General features: G+C 32.8%; 3 protein-coding genes across 8 annotated transcripts in view; 2 read left to right on the forward strand and 1 right to left on the reverse strand.

The window, feature by feature from the left end:
• Nucleotides 1–5,824, forward strand: part of LOC109804822 (protein LNK1) — a 6,810-nt gene extending 986 nt beyond the window's left edge. The window contains exons 2-9 of one of the 6 annotated variants that reach the window (XM_083067587.1): nucleotides 173–337; nucleotides 500–598; nucleotides 1,522–2,099; nucleotides 2,208–2,562; nucleotides 3,146–3,835; nucleotides 4,875–5,020; nucleotides 5,283–5,418; nucleotides 5,504–5,824. In XM_083067587.1, the coding sequence (XP_082923713.1) occupies nucleotides 1,762–2,099; nucleotides 2,208–2,562; nucleotides 3,146–3,835; nucleotides 4,875–5,020; nucleotides 5,283–5,418; nucleotides 5,504–5,608 (1,770 nt within the window). In that variant the 5' untranslated portion in view covers nucleotides 173–337; nucleotides 500–598; nucleotides 1,522–1,761 and the 3' untranslated portion in view covers nucleotides 5,609–5,824. Of the gene's footprint in view, nucleotides 1–172; nucleotides 338–499; nucleotides 599–1,521; nucleotides 2,100–2,207; nucleotides 2,563–3,145; nucleotides 3,836–4,874; nucleotides 5,021–5,272; nucleotides 5,419–5,503 lie in introns of all 6 variants that reach the window. The other 5 variants (XM_020366687.3, XR_002240258.3, XM_020366686.3 and 2 more) reach the window with 5 other exon arrangements.
• A 1,753-nt stretch (nucleotides 5,825–7,577) lies between these two features.
• Nucleotides 7,578–10,915, reverse strand: LOC109804949 (leucine-rich repeat receptor-like protein kinase PXC1). Its single transcript, XM_020366874.3, has 2 exons — nucleotides 10,093–10,915; nucleotides 7,578–8,913 (listed from the first exon to the last, which is right to left on the reverse strand). The coding sequence occupies exons 1-2, from the start codon at nucleotides 10,793–10,795 to the stop codon at nucleotides 8,240–8,242; spliced, it is 1,377 nt and encodes a 458-aa protein (XP_020222463.1). The 5' UTR covers nucleotides 10,796–10,915; the 3' UTR covers nucleotides 7,578–8,239.
• Nucleotides 10,916–13,820: 2,905 nt separating this feature from the next.
• Nucleotides 13,821–15,815, forward strand: LOC109805313 (cationic peroxidase 2). Its single transcript, XM_020367351.3, has 3 exons — nucleotides 13,821–14,329; nucleotides 14,713–14,875; nucleotides 15,352–15,815. The coding sequence occupies exons 1-3, from the start codon at nucleotides 13,922–13,924 to the stop codon at nucleotides 15,741–15,743; spliced, it is 963 nt and encodes a 320-aa protein (XP_020222940.1). The 5' UTR covers nucleotides 13,821–13,921; the 3' UTR covers nucleotides 15,744–15,815.
• Nucleotides 15,816–16,746: the final 931 nt, after the last annotated feature.

The raw sequence follows: 16,746 nt of genomic DNA on the forward strand, positions 1-16,746 counted from the left end.
TACTTTGTGGAGCTGTTAAAATTTGAAACAGGATCTGTTTGGATCCTGCTTTAGTGCCAGCTTTGTATTTGGTAAACTAAAAGACAATAGTAAATTTATCTAAACTATTTGACAAATTACTTTTATATTCAAAATTTCCGAATTTGTTAATGATTACAGTCATAGTCAACAGATATAGGGGGATTGACATTGGCAATTTCTGATGGATATTGATGCTCATATGCTGTCTGTGATGTGGTGGTGGTGATACCAGTGCCTATTGGCTATCTTAAGACTCTCAACATGCTAGCTATTGTGTTAAAGTTAACCCAACATTCAGAATACACTGATGCTTGCTGTTAGTATCATTGATCATTTCTATTCATAATTTCTAAATGCCTATAGGAGTGCTGATTGGCATTGACACTGTTTTAGTAATTTTTCCAACTTAAGCAGTTAAGCTATGTTCGTTGTTTGACTTATCCTGTGATTGAGAAGCATCTTTGAACTTTGGTGACAGATATAATTAAAGAAACATGACATTGGATCAACCAGTTACATTTATCTTTAATGGAGGATAAGAAGTCTAAGAGGAATAGCAGACATCTGTATGTAAGAGGTATAGAATATTGTAGTTAAATTCAACTCCAGTATTTGAAATATAATATTCTTGTGCCATACTATACACATTTAGCAATGTTCCCTAGAGTTTCATTTGTATATACATCATTCTAAAGCAATGCAGTAAATATTGAACAGTGTGTGTGAACTGGAGGAAATCTGACAAGTATGCCGTACTATAGCTAATGCTCAGTGGCAGATCTTCGTTATAACTGAAGAATGTTCCTTTGTTACTCATATAATGTGAACTGCTCCGTAATGTTATTGATGACATCACTATTTAGACTTCATTAGATGTTTTCATTCAAGTACTAATGTTATTTCTAATTGAATATCACTTTTATATGCAAATGAACTCTTGGTCTGTAGTATAATCTTATTAGAAGGCTGTTGTGAAATCCAATCTCAAAAGAGCTAGAGATGAAGTTGCTTGGTAGTTGTTAATAAGACTCCTGAAGCGCTACCCTTGAAAAGCTAGTTGTTGATTGGTGGTGGGGGTAGTGGATGTTACAGTTAATTTGAAGTGTTCAGTGCTTGTGAATGGTAAATTTGAAATCTAAATTTGTGTAACACTTTGCCTGCATCAGCTCCACTTTTTTCCTTATTTGCCTAGCCCTATTCTTAAAGTACTGCATGTTAACTGATCAGGCCTGAGTTAAGCTTCCTTAAATTTCAGTTTGAATCTTGGATGACATGGTTCATGTTATGTAAGGTGGACTTTTTATCATAAGTCATTATGAATAATGGAAAAACTTTTAGGTTGTATTGTTATTTCCTGTTTCCTTTTTCTTGCAGATACCAGCAGAGTGGTTGGGGTTGTATTTGTATGAGCTTTAACAAAATTATAAGCCTGATGCTTGCTATTTCTCTCTTTTGATGCCATATGTTTTTTTATCGATTTGTTATGGTATCTGATGCCAGGTTATTCAAGTAATTTTCTTAATAAGAGCCTTTGTGTTACAGCCTGAAGATAATGTGTGGAATGGGTTTGGTGAAAAAGATGATCATATAGTGCCCCGTGCTGGTGACAAACATAATAACCAGTTTATAATACAGGGAGATAGCTGAAGGGACTCATTGCAAGAATTACGTGTCATAAGAAATACTGATTATGTGAATAGATATGGTACACAAGGTAAAGAGGAATTATACTTAGAAAATATGACCCAAAAAGAAAGAATGCTGGAAAAGGATTCATGGTCTCACACACCTGAAGGTGTGTTTTCTTCATGTGGTAGTGACTCGAGGAAAGAAGCCAATAGGCTAACATTAGATGACACAGGCATGCCCAATCATTGCTTCAAGAGCAGCAATTTAGATTCCGGTGGTTGCGAGCTCTGTGCAGATGATTCTATCTTGGGAGACAAGTGTGTGGTGGAAGATGACAGTGTCTGTCAATATCCAATCAATCACATATCCCAAGCTGACAATGAACTCAGTTTTCTTGATAATGATGGGTGGCTGGATATAGGAAACTTTGAAGACGTTGACCGGATATTGTAAGAAATTCTCCTATTTGACAGAAATTTCCTCATCTTTCCCTTTGCTTGAAATGCTAATCAATTCATTTCAATCATAAGTATCTGAATATCACTTTTAAATTGCAGAAGTTGTGATTTAACATTTGGAACTGGAAGCCTCAATAATGATGAGGAGTTCTGCTGGCTCTCATCTTCTCACGGGGTTGAAGATTCTGATGATGCTTTGAAGTCTGACTTCAAGTTTTCATATGCAGAATTGAGTCCATTGAAAAGTATATCAGATTATAATATGGATTCCAAGGAAAATATTGTAGGTCTTCCAATCAATGATTCCAACAAAAGATCATCTCCTGTTGATGAAAAAATCAGGTCGCAAATGGATGTTATTGATGATAGTGTCCTTGCTTCATTATCAATGTTAAGTGAGAGTGAGTCAGACATGAAATCTGGTAATATAGTTGACCCACTTCCCAAAGAAAAGGTTGGCTACCCTTCATTTTATCTTATTGTATCTTTTCAATTTTATAACTCAGCTAATATTTGATGTGGATTCTTTTACCCATCACATGGGTGGTTTGGGTTGGGGTATATTATAAACAATTTCCTGTAGTGGTCCTATCAAGGTGTGTGACATAATAAGTTTGTCATATGCGTTTGACCTGGTAAAAATTGTTAATGCCATTGAATTGAATTATTGAATATGATAATTCAAGTATGTCATGCTATAGAACTGATTATGTTCGACATTTCAAGGATAGTAATGTTGGAATTCATACATTTTAATGAGATTCAGTTAATTTCTGAATATAGTCATACATTCACCCTTTTAAAAGATTTTTATAATTATGAAATGAAGCAAAATTATATCAATATTGATTCCTAAAACTTTTAAGATATAGAACTTTTAAATAATTTTAGTAAACAGTTTTCATAAGATGATTTTGTTGATGGAAAAATTGGGCTCGAGACCTTTATGTAATACTCAAAAGTCAAAAAGTCAATTTCAGGGTACCGAACTAAATTGATTCTTAATTAGTACATCACCTACAATTTCTGTTTTGCAGCTGCAGAGGAAGCTGCCAAAGGCATCAGCAGGAAGGCGGAAAAATGGTTACCTAGAAAATGGTGGTTCTGTTCATCCTTATGCTCCTCCAGAGCAAAATGCAGATACAAAGCAACCCTTTGGAGCCTCTTCCAGTGGGGTTACTTCTCTTGATAGCATCCAGAAACATAAGCTGAACATAGATTCTGATTCTTTAGGCTGTGTGCAGACACAAATTCCTACAACACACCCGGACTATAGTCATACTCCAAATCACACTTCCCTCTTTCCAACTATGTCTGGATCAAGACTTGAGCATGATGGACATCTGTCTCCTTCTCTTAAAGAATCATCTTATGCGTCAAACATGGAGAGTTCTCTTGGTCATTCTTTGGAGGCTTCTGCCTTGCAAACAAATGAGAATAGAGAAAAGTTGCATCATTGCTGTGATGGACTGCTGTTAAGTAGTAGTTTCAAAAATGAAAACATGCCAAATCAAATGCCATTTTGCAGTCCAGGTTCAGCTCAGCAAGTAGGTCATCAGTTTGAAAATGAAAATGAAGGTCATAGTGAAGTCCAAGGAGTTACCGTAGGCTTATCACCAGAAATAGATTCATCAACAATGCAGGAAAGCTCATCCATGGGCTCTGCTCTGGACCAAACCACCCTTGAAGCTACTAGCTTTTGCCACCTGCAACAGATCATGGATCAGGTATTGGAATCTTGTGTGATGTTAAAGTTTGATCTTGTTTATTCTTACATTTTTTTATCTTGAGAGGAAACAGTTTATTGTATTTATCATCTCAACATTGTACTCTAAACTTGTTTTGTAATGGTTGGCTGTGCATAATCCTGAAGAGAAAATAGCATGTAAATTTATAGCTTATCAGTTGGTATGAGGTCCTTCACGAGCATCCCCCTAATAACTCGAGCTCTTGGGAGAGTTGGTGACACTTTGGCATGGTTGAATATTGGGCATTGCATAAGTTACAGATCTTTGAAAAAATTACTTTGATGTAATGTTTAATAATAACAACATGTTCATGATGATTAACACACTTCCTGATGGATTATGAAAATATATGAAAGTGAGGATAGAAGAATGGTAGCAGCAATGATTTGGATGTATCCAAAGTGTTTGCTTACAGTAGGATGTCAGCCTCAGTAAAGTTTTTTATATTCTTGGTATGAATGAAGGTGGAAAAGTTTGGTAATGCAGCAAGATATCTTGGTTGTTGGAACTGTTTGTACGAGTTATTCAATAAAGGAATGAGACAAAAATATACTCGGTTTAAAGAGCAGAAAGGATTATCAAATTTATTCTTTTTACTGCAAAGCTCAAGAATTTGAGGCAAAGCAAGAAATGAAAAATAAAGATATCAAGTTATCTTTATAACTATTAGTTTTCAGTCTTTACAAATTTCCATCTTTGTTGAATGTGCTAGTTTTTGTTATATTCTCTAGTTGTAGTTGCTTCCATGTGACTAACAAGTCACAAGTTCGAGTTGTGGGAAAAGCCTCTTGCAAATGCAAGGTAAGGCTGCCTGCAATAGATCTATAATGGCTGGAGCTTTATAGCACTTGGTTGCCTTTTTTGGGCCTCCAGTTATAGGGAGTAGGCTAATAGTGCTTGTATTTAGTAATTTAAAGTTGTAATGCTAAGGTTTACTTGCATGTGACTCATCGCTGAAATCTGTCACTTAAATTATTTATAATTTACTTTGTCTCACCAAAAATTTGCTTGACTGCAGCTGGATATTAAAACCAAGTTGTGCATAAGGGACAGTCTATACCGCTTGGCTAAGAGTGCTGAACAAAGACATAATAATTCAAATGCAAATGGTTGCATTGGAGACAATGAAACATGCAAAACAATGATGGTGCAGGATGCTAGCAGGTATTGCTCACTTTCTTCGCTTCAGATTTATATTTTTCTTGACTACAAGATAGCCACTAACCATTGTAAAAAGCGATTAGAATGTTGTAGCACGATTTTGACTGTTAGTAGTTCTTTATTCTACTTATCTGGCATTTGTAGTGTTTCCAAAGATGTAATATTCTGTTATTTTTATTCACATGCTGACACAATGCTTTTTGGATCTATCTCTAAATACTGTGTTTATGAATTAATCTTTTTGATAACACATAGCTTCATTCAGGTGTACCGGATTAATGGACATGGAAACTGACACAAATCCTATTGATCGGTCTGTAGCACACTTACTGTTCCACAGGCCTTCAGACCCATCAATGCTGCTACCTAACGAAACCTTACCTTTCAAATCCGGTGCCTTGGTATGCTTTCATGAATTTTTATCATTTTTCAATGAAGTAAAAGCTACTCTCAAGTCCAAGCCTCATTTTCTGGTTTTATCGACAGATACATGGATCAGTGATCAATCCACCAGTAAAGACTGAGAAACAGGTCTGTCAGGAAGATTCTTCAACCGGAGTGGAAAAGAAGTTTTTAGGCGGTAACACATAATGAAAGTGAAATCAGCGTTGGCGCATTTCGTTGTACAATTTTTACTTTCCAGTCATCGTCGTGTATGATGATGTATAATTATTTCGGGCTTACTCGGATCCCTTTGTTAATTTGTGATCCATTTTTGCATCGGATGCCACAATACTGATGTAAATTTGTGCTAATCTGATAAGGAAAGGTATCATAATCATGATAAGGTACATATACGATGATTCAGAGTAATGCTGTACTGCAACTATTTTAACCCGAAAGATCACAATTATCCGCACAGCCCGTAATCAGCCATCAAATTAATATGAAACTAGCGTTACTTGTGAAGAGGTAGATGCAAAGACATTAAATAGAAATTTTTTGATTTTTGATTTTTAATAAGGTCATCTTATTTAAGGTTCTTGTGTTTCTTTCTTCATGTGAAAAGTTCACGAGAAGGTGTATTTTGTTTATTTTATTTTATTTTTGTACAATCTGGATGCTATTACTTGTTTCCGGAATACCAATTATATCTCCTTGTAGCAGCTTTTAATTAGAATTAAATCCAAGTTTTCCACTCTTGACTGTTGGTTGATAACTTGTTTTATGCTTCTATCGTGCGATATGGCAATATGTTTACCACTTGTTTTATTACCAACTTGATTATTTTAAATTTAGAGTGCGATTGTTTTGACGTTGGCTCATGCTTAACACACCTACACAGAGGAATTATAATGAGCCCAGAAATAAGAAAACAGAGAAAGACTTCACCTCGGGAATATTTACCCCCTATTTCCATTATCCGGCTCTGGCCGAAATATGTTCACCGTTACTCATTTCAAGTCTATTATGATCAAATTCCATTAGCATGGATCAAAGATTATAGGTTAAATACCTCTTTTCGTTCTTTATAATAATTTTTTGTTTCAATTTAGTTCCACTTTAATTTTTTGTTTCAATTTGGTCTCCAATAATTAAAATCATTGCAATTTGAGACTTCTGTCCAAATGATTTAAACGAGATTAACTGTTGGCCACGTGAATGTGTACGTGGACGCCAAATTGCATGAATACACCTGGAACCAGAACAACCCGTTTTGAAACCAGAATGGCCCATTCTGGATGCACTCTTGGTGTATTAATTTTGCAATTGGAACGGACCGTTTCAAATGCAAATTTAACACAACATGAATGCAGAAGAACGAGCCGTTCTGATTCTAGAACGGGCCGTTCTATTGCTAGAACGGGTCGTTCAGCTTCTAGAACGGGTCGTTCTGCTTCTAGAACGGGCCGTTCTGCTTCTAGAACGGGCCGTTCTGAATTCAGAACGGCCCGTTCCAGAATGTCAAATTCATGTTTTTAATTGTATTTTTTTATTATATCTATATTAATAAAAATATAATAAATAAAAAATACAATAAGTTAATATTTATTTATGAATAAAACTATAAAAAAAAATCAAATAAGATAAGATCTTCTAAAATCCTTATTTGATTTGAGCTTATCCAGTTCAAAATCTTGACTAAAATGTCGCAATGTGATTCAAAAATTGAAAATAAAAATTCATAATATATCATAAATTCAAAGATAGAAACATGGTTTAGAAACTGAAAACAAAAATTTAGAACATAAAATATACTAAAAAAGTTTAAAGAAATTATTGAGAAAGGAAATCATCTGGATAATGCTGAAGGAAAACCTTAAATCACAAAAATTCAGGTTGTACCTCCTAAAGAACATGTTGTTATTGTTGGGGTACATCGTCAATGACTTCAAGGTGAAATACCATTTTGTTTCATCCTTGACTGTATAGTGTCAATTTAGTAGTAAGTGGTTTACTCCAGTTTGACTAACAATGAAATAAAACTTGTTACCATTGTCCTTAATGATACATTGCATCGTCCTTAATGATACACTGTATAGCCCAAATGTTTTGCAATTGAAATTATCAATCCCCATTAATAATATTACCAAATCTAGTGTTTGAAATGCTTTGTACTTAAGTAAATATTCGCCTGTGATAATTTTTATTTTCGATAACTTGGATTTTATTGAATTTTTTTTATTGGATTAGCAAAAATAAAATTTAAAAAAATAAAAATTAAAGATTAAATTCTGGAACCAGAAGTCCCGTTCTGGTTTCAGAACGGGCCGTTCTGGTTCCAGGTGTATTCTAGTGTTTTGGGATCCACTTACGTGACATCCACCTGGCATCCACGTGGCCATCAGTTAACTCTGTTTAAATCATTTAGACGGAAGTCCCAAATTGCAATGATTTAATTTATTGGGACCAAATTGAGACCTAAAATTAAAGTGGGACTAAATTGAAACAAAAAAATATTGTAAGGGACCAAAAGAGGTATTTAACCAAGATTATATGATTCTATTAAAAAAGAAAACAATTTTAACAAACCCACCTTCTCCATGTGATATAGCACAAAAGAAAGAAGAGCAGACACAGACACGAGATGAATTTGACCAAATAAATATATATTCTTGTTGAGTAACACAGATAATAGTGGGGTTTGAGAGTTTATTTTGTGAAAGAAACAAACATGCATAAGAATGTGCAACTTATTTATTTAGGATCAATGTACTAAATCCATGTTATAACAAAAGGAACAATGTGTTCTAGATGAGAGGCCCAAGCTCTCATCATCATCTATCTTTCATCTCCAATAACGGAAATGGAAGTACTGGTTGAAAGGGAATCATCAGTTAGAGACCTATCCCCAGACACATCATCATCATCTTCAGAGATCAAGGGGGCCTGTATTTTCTCCACTTCTCTGACCACCTCTCTCATCTCAGGACGTTTTTCTGGGAACCTCTCAATGCAACGCATTGCAATCTGCAACAACCTCAGCATCCCAGGAAGAGCTCTCTTTTGGCCAGAAATTTCTTTGTCAAATATCTCAGCAGTCCATTCTTCTCTGACAGCTCTGTGAACCCAGCTACATAAGTCCACGCCATTGGTCCCTGATGGAGCTGAGTACACAGATACTTTGCCAGTTAGAAGCTCTATTAGAAGGGACCCATAGCTCCAAACATCGGATTGCATTGTCACCTTTCTTGCATACCCATATTCGGGTGATTTGTAAACAACCATGTGCTGCGCTGCAATTGGCTGTGCTATTAAGGAGGCAAGACCAAAGTCAGCAACAAGAACTGCATCGTTTTCATCGAACAGTACGTTTGAAGACCGCAAGTTGCCATGTGGCGCAATGTTGTGGATCTTGCTGTTGAGGTGCAAGTACACCAATGCTCGAGCCACTCCTCGTGCAACTGACAATCTTGAGTTCCAACTGAATGGAACCCGGTTTCCACCTCTACCATCTGAAATGTTCAGTTTTGAGGGCACAAGATATATAAAAAGATGCATAGTTTGGTTGCCAATTCATTACTATGAAGTCATTAGACAAAAAATCAGGTAGTAACTATACAAGTGCTAGAACTAATTTGATTGTACTAAATCATGCAGAGATATTTAGCTTTTGGCTCTTTCAGGAAATAAATTAAGAAAGATTTGGGTGATGGGTTCTTGTAAAAGTTAGTCTTTTTGTTCCATAATGTACTGATACATAAAGTACTATATATTACATGTAGTGAGGAGAGGAGAACCATCACATTTATGAAGATGCAAACTGGGGTGCTGGCTCCCGGGGACCATTTTAGAACAAAATAAAATAAAATGAAAAGGCGTTGGTCATTTTGAGAAGTTTCCTTTTAGGAATGATGAAAGTTCCTGTATTATTCAACCAGCTTCTACTTCCGCAATTCCACTTCTTTATGTCCTAAGTTCCCTTTCTCAAGCTATTAATTTAGCTTAAGATCAAGGAAAACACTAATATCTTGCCTTATTGTTTGTAAGATGAATTTAGAAAAATGTATATTCTAATGTAAACGTATTTTTAATTTTTTTCTTAGATATCATTAACATATTCTTAATGTTTATTCGCGTTCAGTTTTTGCTAGAAAATACACTTAAAAATAGATCATGTGAATTGGAGTTTTTGTAAAACTTGATTTGACAAGTTATCTGAGTTGTGAAATCCCTTCCATGCTGTGATCGTCAACAATTATCTTTTCAGCTATGATTTCTAACTTTGACGTTTTTTTTATCTACACGTCAAACGTTTGGTGAGTGGATTAATTTCCAGAACTAAAGCCATAAGAAGTATTTGTCAAGACAAAAGGTTTAAAGATTAAACCTTGATGGTGATTATTTAACAAAATGCGGACCAGAACCAGAGTTAGAAAAAGTTAGAAAACTTGGGATCCTTACCTCGACCATTTTTCTTTTGTTTATTTATTTATTTTTAAATAAGGATAACGATTGGAATGTTTGATTATGATACTGTCCAAAGGAAAATTATATCGCGTAAAATGTTCCTACTGCTGACTGAGTCGTTGTATTCAGTATCTATTTGCTGGTTTTTGCAGAATTTTTTAATTAAATTTCACTAATGCACAGAAGAACAAATTAAAAAAATAAAGCAAGTTGATGCAAATTACCATGAAGTCGGGAGAAAAGATTTCCATTCTCTGCATATCTGTAGAGCATCAACTTCTCATCTCTTGAATGGTAGTAAGCAAGCAAGGGCAACAAATTGGGATGCTTCATATCAGCAATCACATTTAATATCTTGGCAAATTCCTCCTTAGAAAGTGGCTTTAAGTCCCTAAGCCTCTTTACAACAATGGTAGGTCCATCATTCAGCATAGCCTTATAACTATTTCCCAATATTCCATGACCCAATGCCTCAGCAGAAGCTCTAAGAAGTTCACCCATTTGAAATTTAGGCCTATCATTAAAGAATATTAGTTCCTTTCTCTCTTCCACTGCCATCATCATTGTCCCCTCTCCTATCTCTATCTTCTTGTCAACACTGATTTCCATATCATTTTCTTTTTCCGTAACTGTAGGAATCTGTCTCTTCACTATTTGATTGAGCTTTCTGGATGTGTTGTAGTAAAGCAGCAATAGCAACACAATTGCAACAAGAAGAACCACATTCAAGATTATTGAAATATTATTGAGTCTACTATTTTTATCTGAAGATTTATCTTGGGCTCCAATGTTGACTGTGTCATTTGAGGGTGGTAGGGTAGGAGAATTAATGTTACCTACATGATCTTTTTGAGCTATAACAAGTGTGATAAAAATAGCAAGGACTAAGAAAGTAATGTGTTGAAGAACAAAATGAGGAAACCACATGGTGCATTTGAGATTGAAAGCAGTGTTGCAGCTATTGCATGAGGATTTTACGTGTGAAAACTGGCTGAACTGCTCGATGAAACCACTGGCACATTTCTCCAATGGATGCAACTGGAAAATGTTAAGAACCTAAACAATTCCTAGTTGCAGACAATAACAAGGGCATCTACCTGATATTCTCCTGAGAATACCAAGATTCTGATTTTTATAGTTTAACTCCATACGATGTTTCCAGCCAGAACCAAGTGATGATTGAAACCTTGGACCTATCAAGTAAATTGGAATTATAATGTTGTATATGACCAAGGCCTTGGAAAAAGGAGGATTTTTCTTGTAACTCTCACAGGTCAGGACGGCAAACATTTGTCATAGTGTGAGGCAACGAGTGAGCTGGTGCAAACGTGAGAGCTAGGCAAATTTCTATGCAGTATTGGTACTTGGTAGTATCATCATATTAGCAAAACGGAATAATGTGTTGTAGTTGCGATTGTACTCAATTGGCACACGTGATAATGGAACAAGTCTCTTGAAAAAAGAAACACTACCATCATTATTTATTAAAAATAGTTTTAATACACTCAACCAAAAAAAAAATTAGTTTGTGTGACTTTTAACTTTTAAGATAGTTATAATTATAAAATTTAATAAATTTATATAATTTATGGTAGATTATAATTAGATGATATGTAAGTGTATTTACCATTAAACTTTATTTATGTTAGAAGTTAAATAATTAATTTACCAAAATTAAGAAAAATATTTTTTTTCAATTAAGGTTATGTCTTAATTTTTTACTTCTTTTCAAAACTACTTTTAATATATAGAAATTGATTTTGGTATATAAAATTTAAATTGCACATATATTTAATACTAATAAATGAAAATTATAAAAATTAATAATATTAATAATATTATTGATAAATTAATATTGATAATGTTATTTAAATTATATAATTATTAACCTATATAAATTATATAAATTATAAATTTAATTTATTACAAAAAGAATATATATTTATTATTCTTTATATATTTAAAATAAATATATTTATCACAATACCGTGTACGTATACATTTTTATGGGTAGAAAAGATTACTACTAACTGTACAGATTATTAATAAATTAATGAAAACCTAGATAGCGAAACCATTACTACAGTGTACACGCATCGCCAAAAACAAAGAGCGAGTCATGTGCGGAAACATGAGTAGTTTCCCCATTAACGTGTATTGTTATTTTCTTTTGGACTTTTTTGGATTAGTTGTAGGCCTATTCATGGAAAATTTATTAGATAATTTTGAATTATGGTTTCAACTAATCACTATATAATATATATTTAAGTTTTTTAATTTATAAAAAAATTAATAATATTTAATTAGATATTATATAGATACTAATTAAAATCATATGTTACTGAACTACTTAGTAATTTCTTCCACTCATGCCTTTATTGAAAAATCTCAGTATTATTATTACGTTCTTACAACTTGTATATATATAGATAAGATCAAACAAAAAGGGTTACTCACGAATCACGCTAATATATCTTGTCAAGAGCCAATCCAGATATCCGTTTTAATTAATAGCTGAAAACTATGGTTTGGTTTGGTTTTGACTTTTGGCTACTGCCAAGAGGAACACAGACTTAAACTCCGTTTCTCATAGGATAAAGTTTTCAAGGCAAAATGTTTCTTTAACAGGTACAAAATATCTTACTGTTAAAGTCATTTGCGGTCAAATAAAATATAATTGTTGAAACTTGAAAGTCATTTTGTTACATGCAATTCATTTTTATTATGGTTGTATTTAAACTCTATATATATTCATGACTATATATATATATATATATATATAATAAAAATTATTATGCCATGATATGAATATTAACTAACGATATTTTGTAATGCTAGTTTCTAGTATCAATCAATATGACATGGTATAAAAGCATTATAAGGAAGGACCTAAAAGTAAGAAACACACATATTAAGGCAAGTCATCAATTAAGTCAATAGAAGCATAATAAAACCAGAAAGAGTTATGAAACATAAGATAAAATACATGTACTTTGCTATTAGTGGTTCACATTAGAACTCAAAATTTGCGTTGGACATAAATTTCTCACCAACAGCTGAGGCAACATTATTATCCTCTTTTTAGGTACTAGCTTGTCGATGTTTTTGTTTGTCCTTGAGGCACATGCAACACAAATTTAAACCAACTTTTGGTACGTATACTTTCTTTGGATCCATGATTGTTAGCTTTGAGAACAAACTCCATAGGTATCTGAATTTTCTTACCAACCCATATAGTCTATGCTTCTGAACTCACAAGTAGATGTAGTACAACTTTTTACGGTTTTTCTTAATCTATATATATACCAATCTCCAGGTAAATACAACTGTCTGATCTCACCAATTTTTTTACGATGTAATATACTTTTAAAAAATAACTGCATTGTATAAGTTGATTTATTAATTTTATTAATAAAAATTATAATGATCACAACAAAGTTTAAAATTAAGACTTGCGTAAATATTACTTTCAACTTTCCATTTCACTATTAGGCAAACCTAGTTAAATTTGACTTGGGATATACATTTTCTGAAAGCAATTTTTGGTAAAAGACAACCAAAAAATCTTTTGCAGTAAATTTTAATCATTAGAAAGTGTAAAAATAAAACAAAAGTCGACTTAAACTATATAACTAATTTCTTAAAAAAGTATTATACTTTGGTAAATTTAAAAAGAAAAACACTATACCCTATTTTAGTAAAAAAATAAAAAATAAAAAAGCTTATATATGCCTCGCAGAAAATTCAAGAAGACTTGATCAAAAGATTCATATAATTATTAAGAAATTAATAACACTAGTGATCCCAACGCTCGTAGGCCCTATCTTGCATTTGCAAATCATACTTTTGAATTGGTTCATGCATGGCAATTAATATGTAGCAGCAGTGAGCTTTGCTTACTCATTCTCCGAAAATTAATAATGACATGAAACCCCTATAAATACATACACTCTTCACACTCTATCAACCAAACCCTCCCCTTTCCAAACTAAAGTTTAATTTGCACTTCAATCTGTAGTTCTATACTATATTATATTCCTTAATTATTAAAAAATGGAGGGTGGTTTGTGGAACAAAGAGTTGCTGATTTTAAAGTTCGTTTTGCTTGCTGTGGCTGTTGTGAAGACAGTGCATGGCAAGGGCACCTATGTAGGGTTCTATTCTGGAACATGTCCACGTGCCGAGTCCATAGTTAGGTCCACAGTTGAATCTTACGTTAGGTCTGACCCTACTTTAGCAGCAGGGATACTTCGGATGCACTTCCATGATTGCTTTGTGAGAGGTTGTGACGGTTCTGTCCTTATTGCTGGCTCTGATACCGAGAGATCAGCGGGGCCAAACCGTAATTTGAGAGGCTACGAGGTCATTGATGCTGCAAAGGCAAAACTCGAAGCTGTGTGCCCTGGTGTTGTGTCTTGTGCTGATATTCTTGCCCTTGCTGCTCGTGATTCTGTAGTTTTGGTAATTTATTCTTTTTTTTTTTCCTTTAACAATTGATTGTCGTTTCAGTGCATATTTCTTTTAAAAAAATAAATTAGGAACATAATAAAGTTTTAATAAATATTTGTAGAAAAAGAAAATAATGAAATAAATTTCCCTTCATAAAGTTAAATCTATATTTATACACTTCAATTTTTTATACACGTTTTCGCTTTTAATTTCTTCAAAAAAAAAAAAATGAAGTATATAAATTAATTTTTTACTTTTCATTTTGTTTTGAATATAAATGTTTAGAGAATAAAACTTGTTTATATAAGCCTAATAAATATATGATTTGGAACATCCAACATTGGATCTGGGCAAATTGTACTAGCTACTGAATTATATACATGAGTTGCATGCAGAGTGGTGGACTAAGTTGGCAAGTGCCCACAGGACGCAGAGATGGAAGAGTTTCAATTGGAACTGAAGCCTTCACTTTGCCTGGTCCTAATGATACAGTTGCAGTGCAGAATAAGAAGTTTTCTGATAAGGGCCTTAACACTCAAGATCTTGTGATTCTTGCTGGTAGGCATACTTTTCAATTAAACACGTTTTTTTCTTCTTCATAATTTTGGATCTCTTTTAAAATTATCTCCGCAAGCAATAAAAATAAATATTTTTAAAATAAAATTAATCTAAAGTAGGCACCAAATCGCTTTCTTGCAATATTGCTGTTTAGGTGCAAGTTAAATCAATCCTCATTTATGTTGCACGATATTATACGTAATGGGTTAAACACAAGTTGTATAGATCTAAATTTATATTTTTAAGACACTATTATAATTTATCTTAAACCTATTAGAATCATTTAACTAATCGACAGATTAATTAGTAATATTACTAAAATGTATATAAGTGATAGATCACTTTATAATTTGGTTTTGTAAAGTTGAAACTCTTGTTAATGAAAATGATAATTTAATTTTTAGAGCAAGACACAGAATATTCATCACAACTTGAGGCCTTAAAAATAGTTGGTGATAATAAATTTGTGTGAATAGGTGGGCACACGATAGGTACAGCTGCTTGCCAATCTTTCTCAGACAGATTATACAGTCCGAACGGCACTGATCCTTCGATTGACCCTTCATTTGTTCCATTTCTGCGTCAAATTTGTCCACAAAACCAACCAACGAAGAGAGTGGCACTAGACACAGGTAGCCAATTCAGATTTGACACATCTTACTTTGCTAACCTAAAGAGAAGGCATGGAATTCTCCGTTCTGATCAAGTGCTTTGGACTGATGCTTCCACAAGACCCTTTGTTATCAAATACTTGGCCACAGGTCTCTTCAACCAAGAGTTTGCCAAGTCTATGATCAAGATGGGTAACATTGGTGTCAAAACGGATGCTGATGGTGAAATTCGCACCAAATGTTCTGCTGTTAATTAGCTTCATGTAGTACGTCAACATGTATGCCCGAAGATCATAATAAAAGTATATTTGAGCTTTTTTGGTGTGACAGTTAATTGCATAATTTTCTGACAAGTCTCGAGATTAATAGTACAATAAACCTCAATTATGTCTTGTTTAGATAAATACCTTATTTATGATTCTATTTAATAAATTCTTTATGTAATAAAAAATTTATTATAAGTACGTACCTAAAATTTAATAAACTATTAAATTTAGATATACATATTAATAAGTATATATATAATTTTAAAGTGTTTAAATATATCTAATAATGTGTTATTATTTTAAAAATTAAAAAATTACAAATTAAATATTAAGTAAAAATAAAAAATATACAAATATTTTTAATCCTGCACAAAGAATTAGTATATAGAAAATAAGGTGAAAGGTGAGTTATGTTATCTTTAAATTTCTATTTGAATAGAAGATATAATCTTTAATAAGATGAATACTTTTATATTATTAGAGATTATATCTTCTATTCAAATAGAAATTCAAAAATAAGATAATTTACCTTTCGCCTTATTTCAATGTCAATATTGTATTTTAATTGTATCAATTATTTTGTCCTTGTCTCAAACACCAGCCCAAAAAAATCTTAATTGTATGTGGTGTGCCATAAAACATTAATTAAGACAAAAATTTATTACTATAATTTAAATATGTCAGAGCATATAGATTGAGATGTTGCATTAAACATTTATTTCTTGTTAATTAGTTTAGGATATTTATTCAATAAATTCATCTTATTTGGATTTTAAACTTCTCGGCTGAGAGTTATAATATTTTGTTTAACCTTTTTTTTATTTAAAATTTTATACAATTTAATAATACTTTATTAGAGTGTTACACAAAACACAATATATAATTATGATTTGGAATCTATTACACATTTGTGCATCGTAAGTTAAAGTAATATATTTCTTATCCTCTATTTTTTATTATTATCATTTTGTTATTATGTAGGTGATTTACATTG

The sequence above is a fragment of the Cajanus cajan genome, chromosome 1, assembly GCF_000230855.2.
Source record: "Cajanus cajan strain Asha chromosome 1, NIPB_CcT2T_4, whole genome shotgun sequence".
Lineage (NCBI taxonomy): Eukaryota > Viridiplantae > Streptophyta > Magnoliopsida > Fabales > Fabaceae > Cajanus > Cajanus cajan.

Bases quoted from the DNA above. Each gene is read 5' to 3' on its own strand.
- LOC109804949 (XM_020366874.3), bottom strand. From the start codon at position 10,795: ATGTGGTTTCCTCATTTTGTTCTTCAACACATTACTTTCTTAGTCCTT. The intron at 8,914-10,092 runs GTAATTTGCATC...TGAACATTTCAG, and splicing joins TCTTTTCTCCCGACTTCATG to ATGGTAGAGGTGGAAACCGG.
- LOC109805313 (XM_020367351.3), top strand. From the start codon at position 13,922: ATGGAGGGTGGTTTGTGGAACAAAGAGTTGCTGATTTTAAAGTTCGTT. The intron at 14,330-14,712 runs GTAATTTATTCT...AGTTGCATGCAG, and splicing joins CTCGTGATTCTGTAGTTTTG to AGTGGTGGACTAAGTTGGCA. The intron at 14,876-15,351 runs GTAGGCATACTT...TTGTGTGAATAG, and splicing joins AGATCTTGTGATTCTTGCTG to GTGGGCACACGATAGGTACA.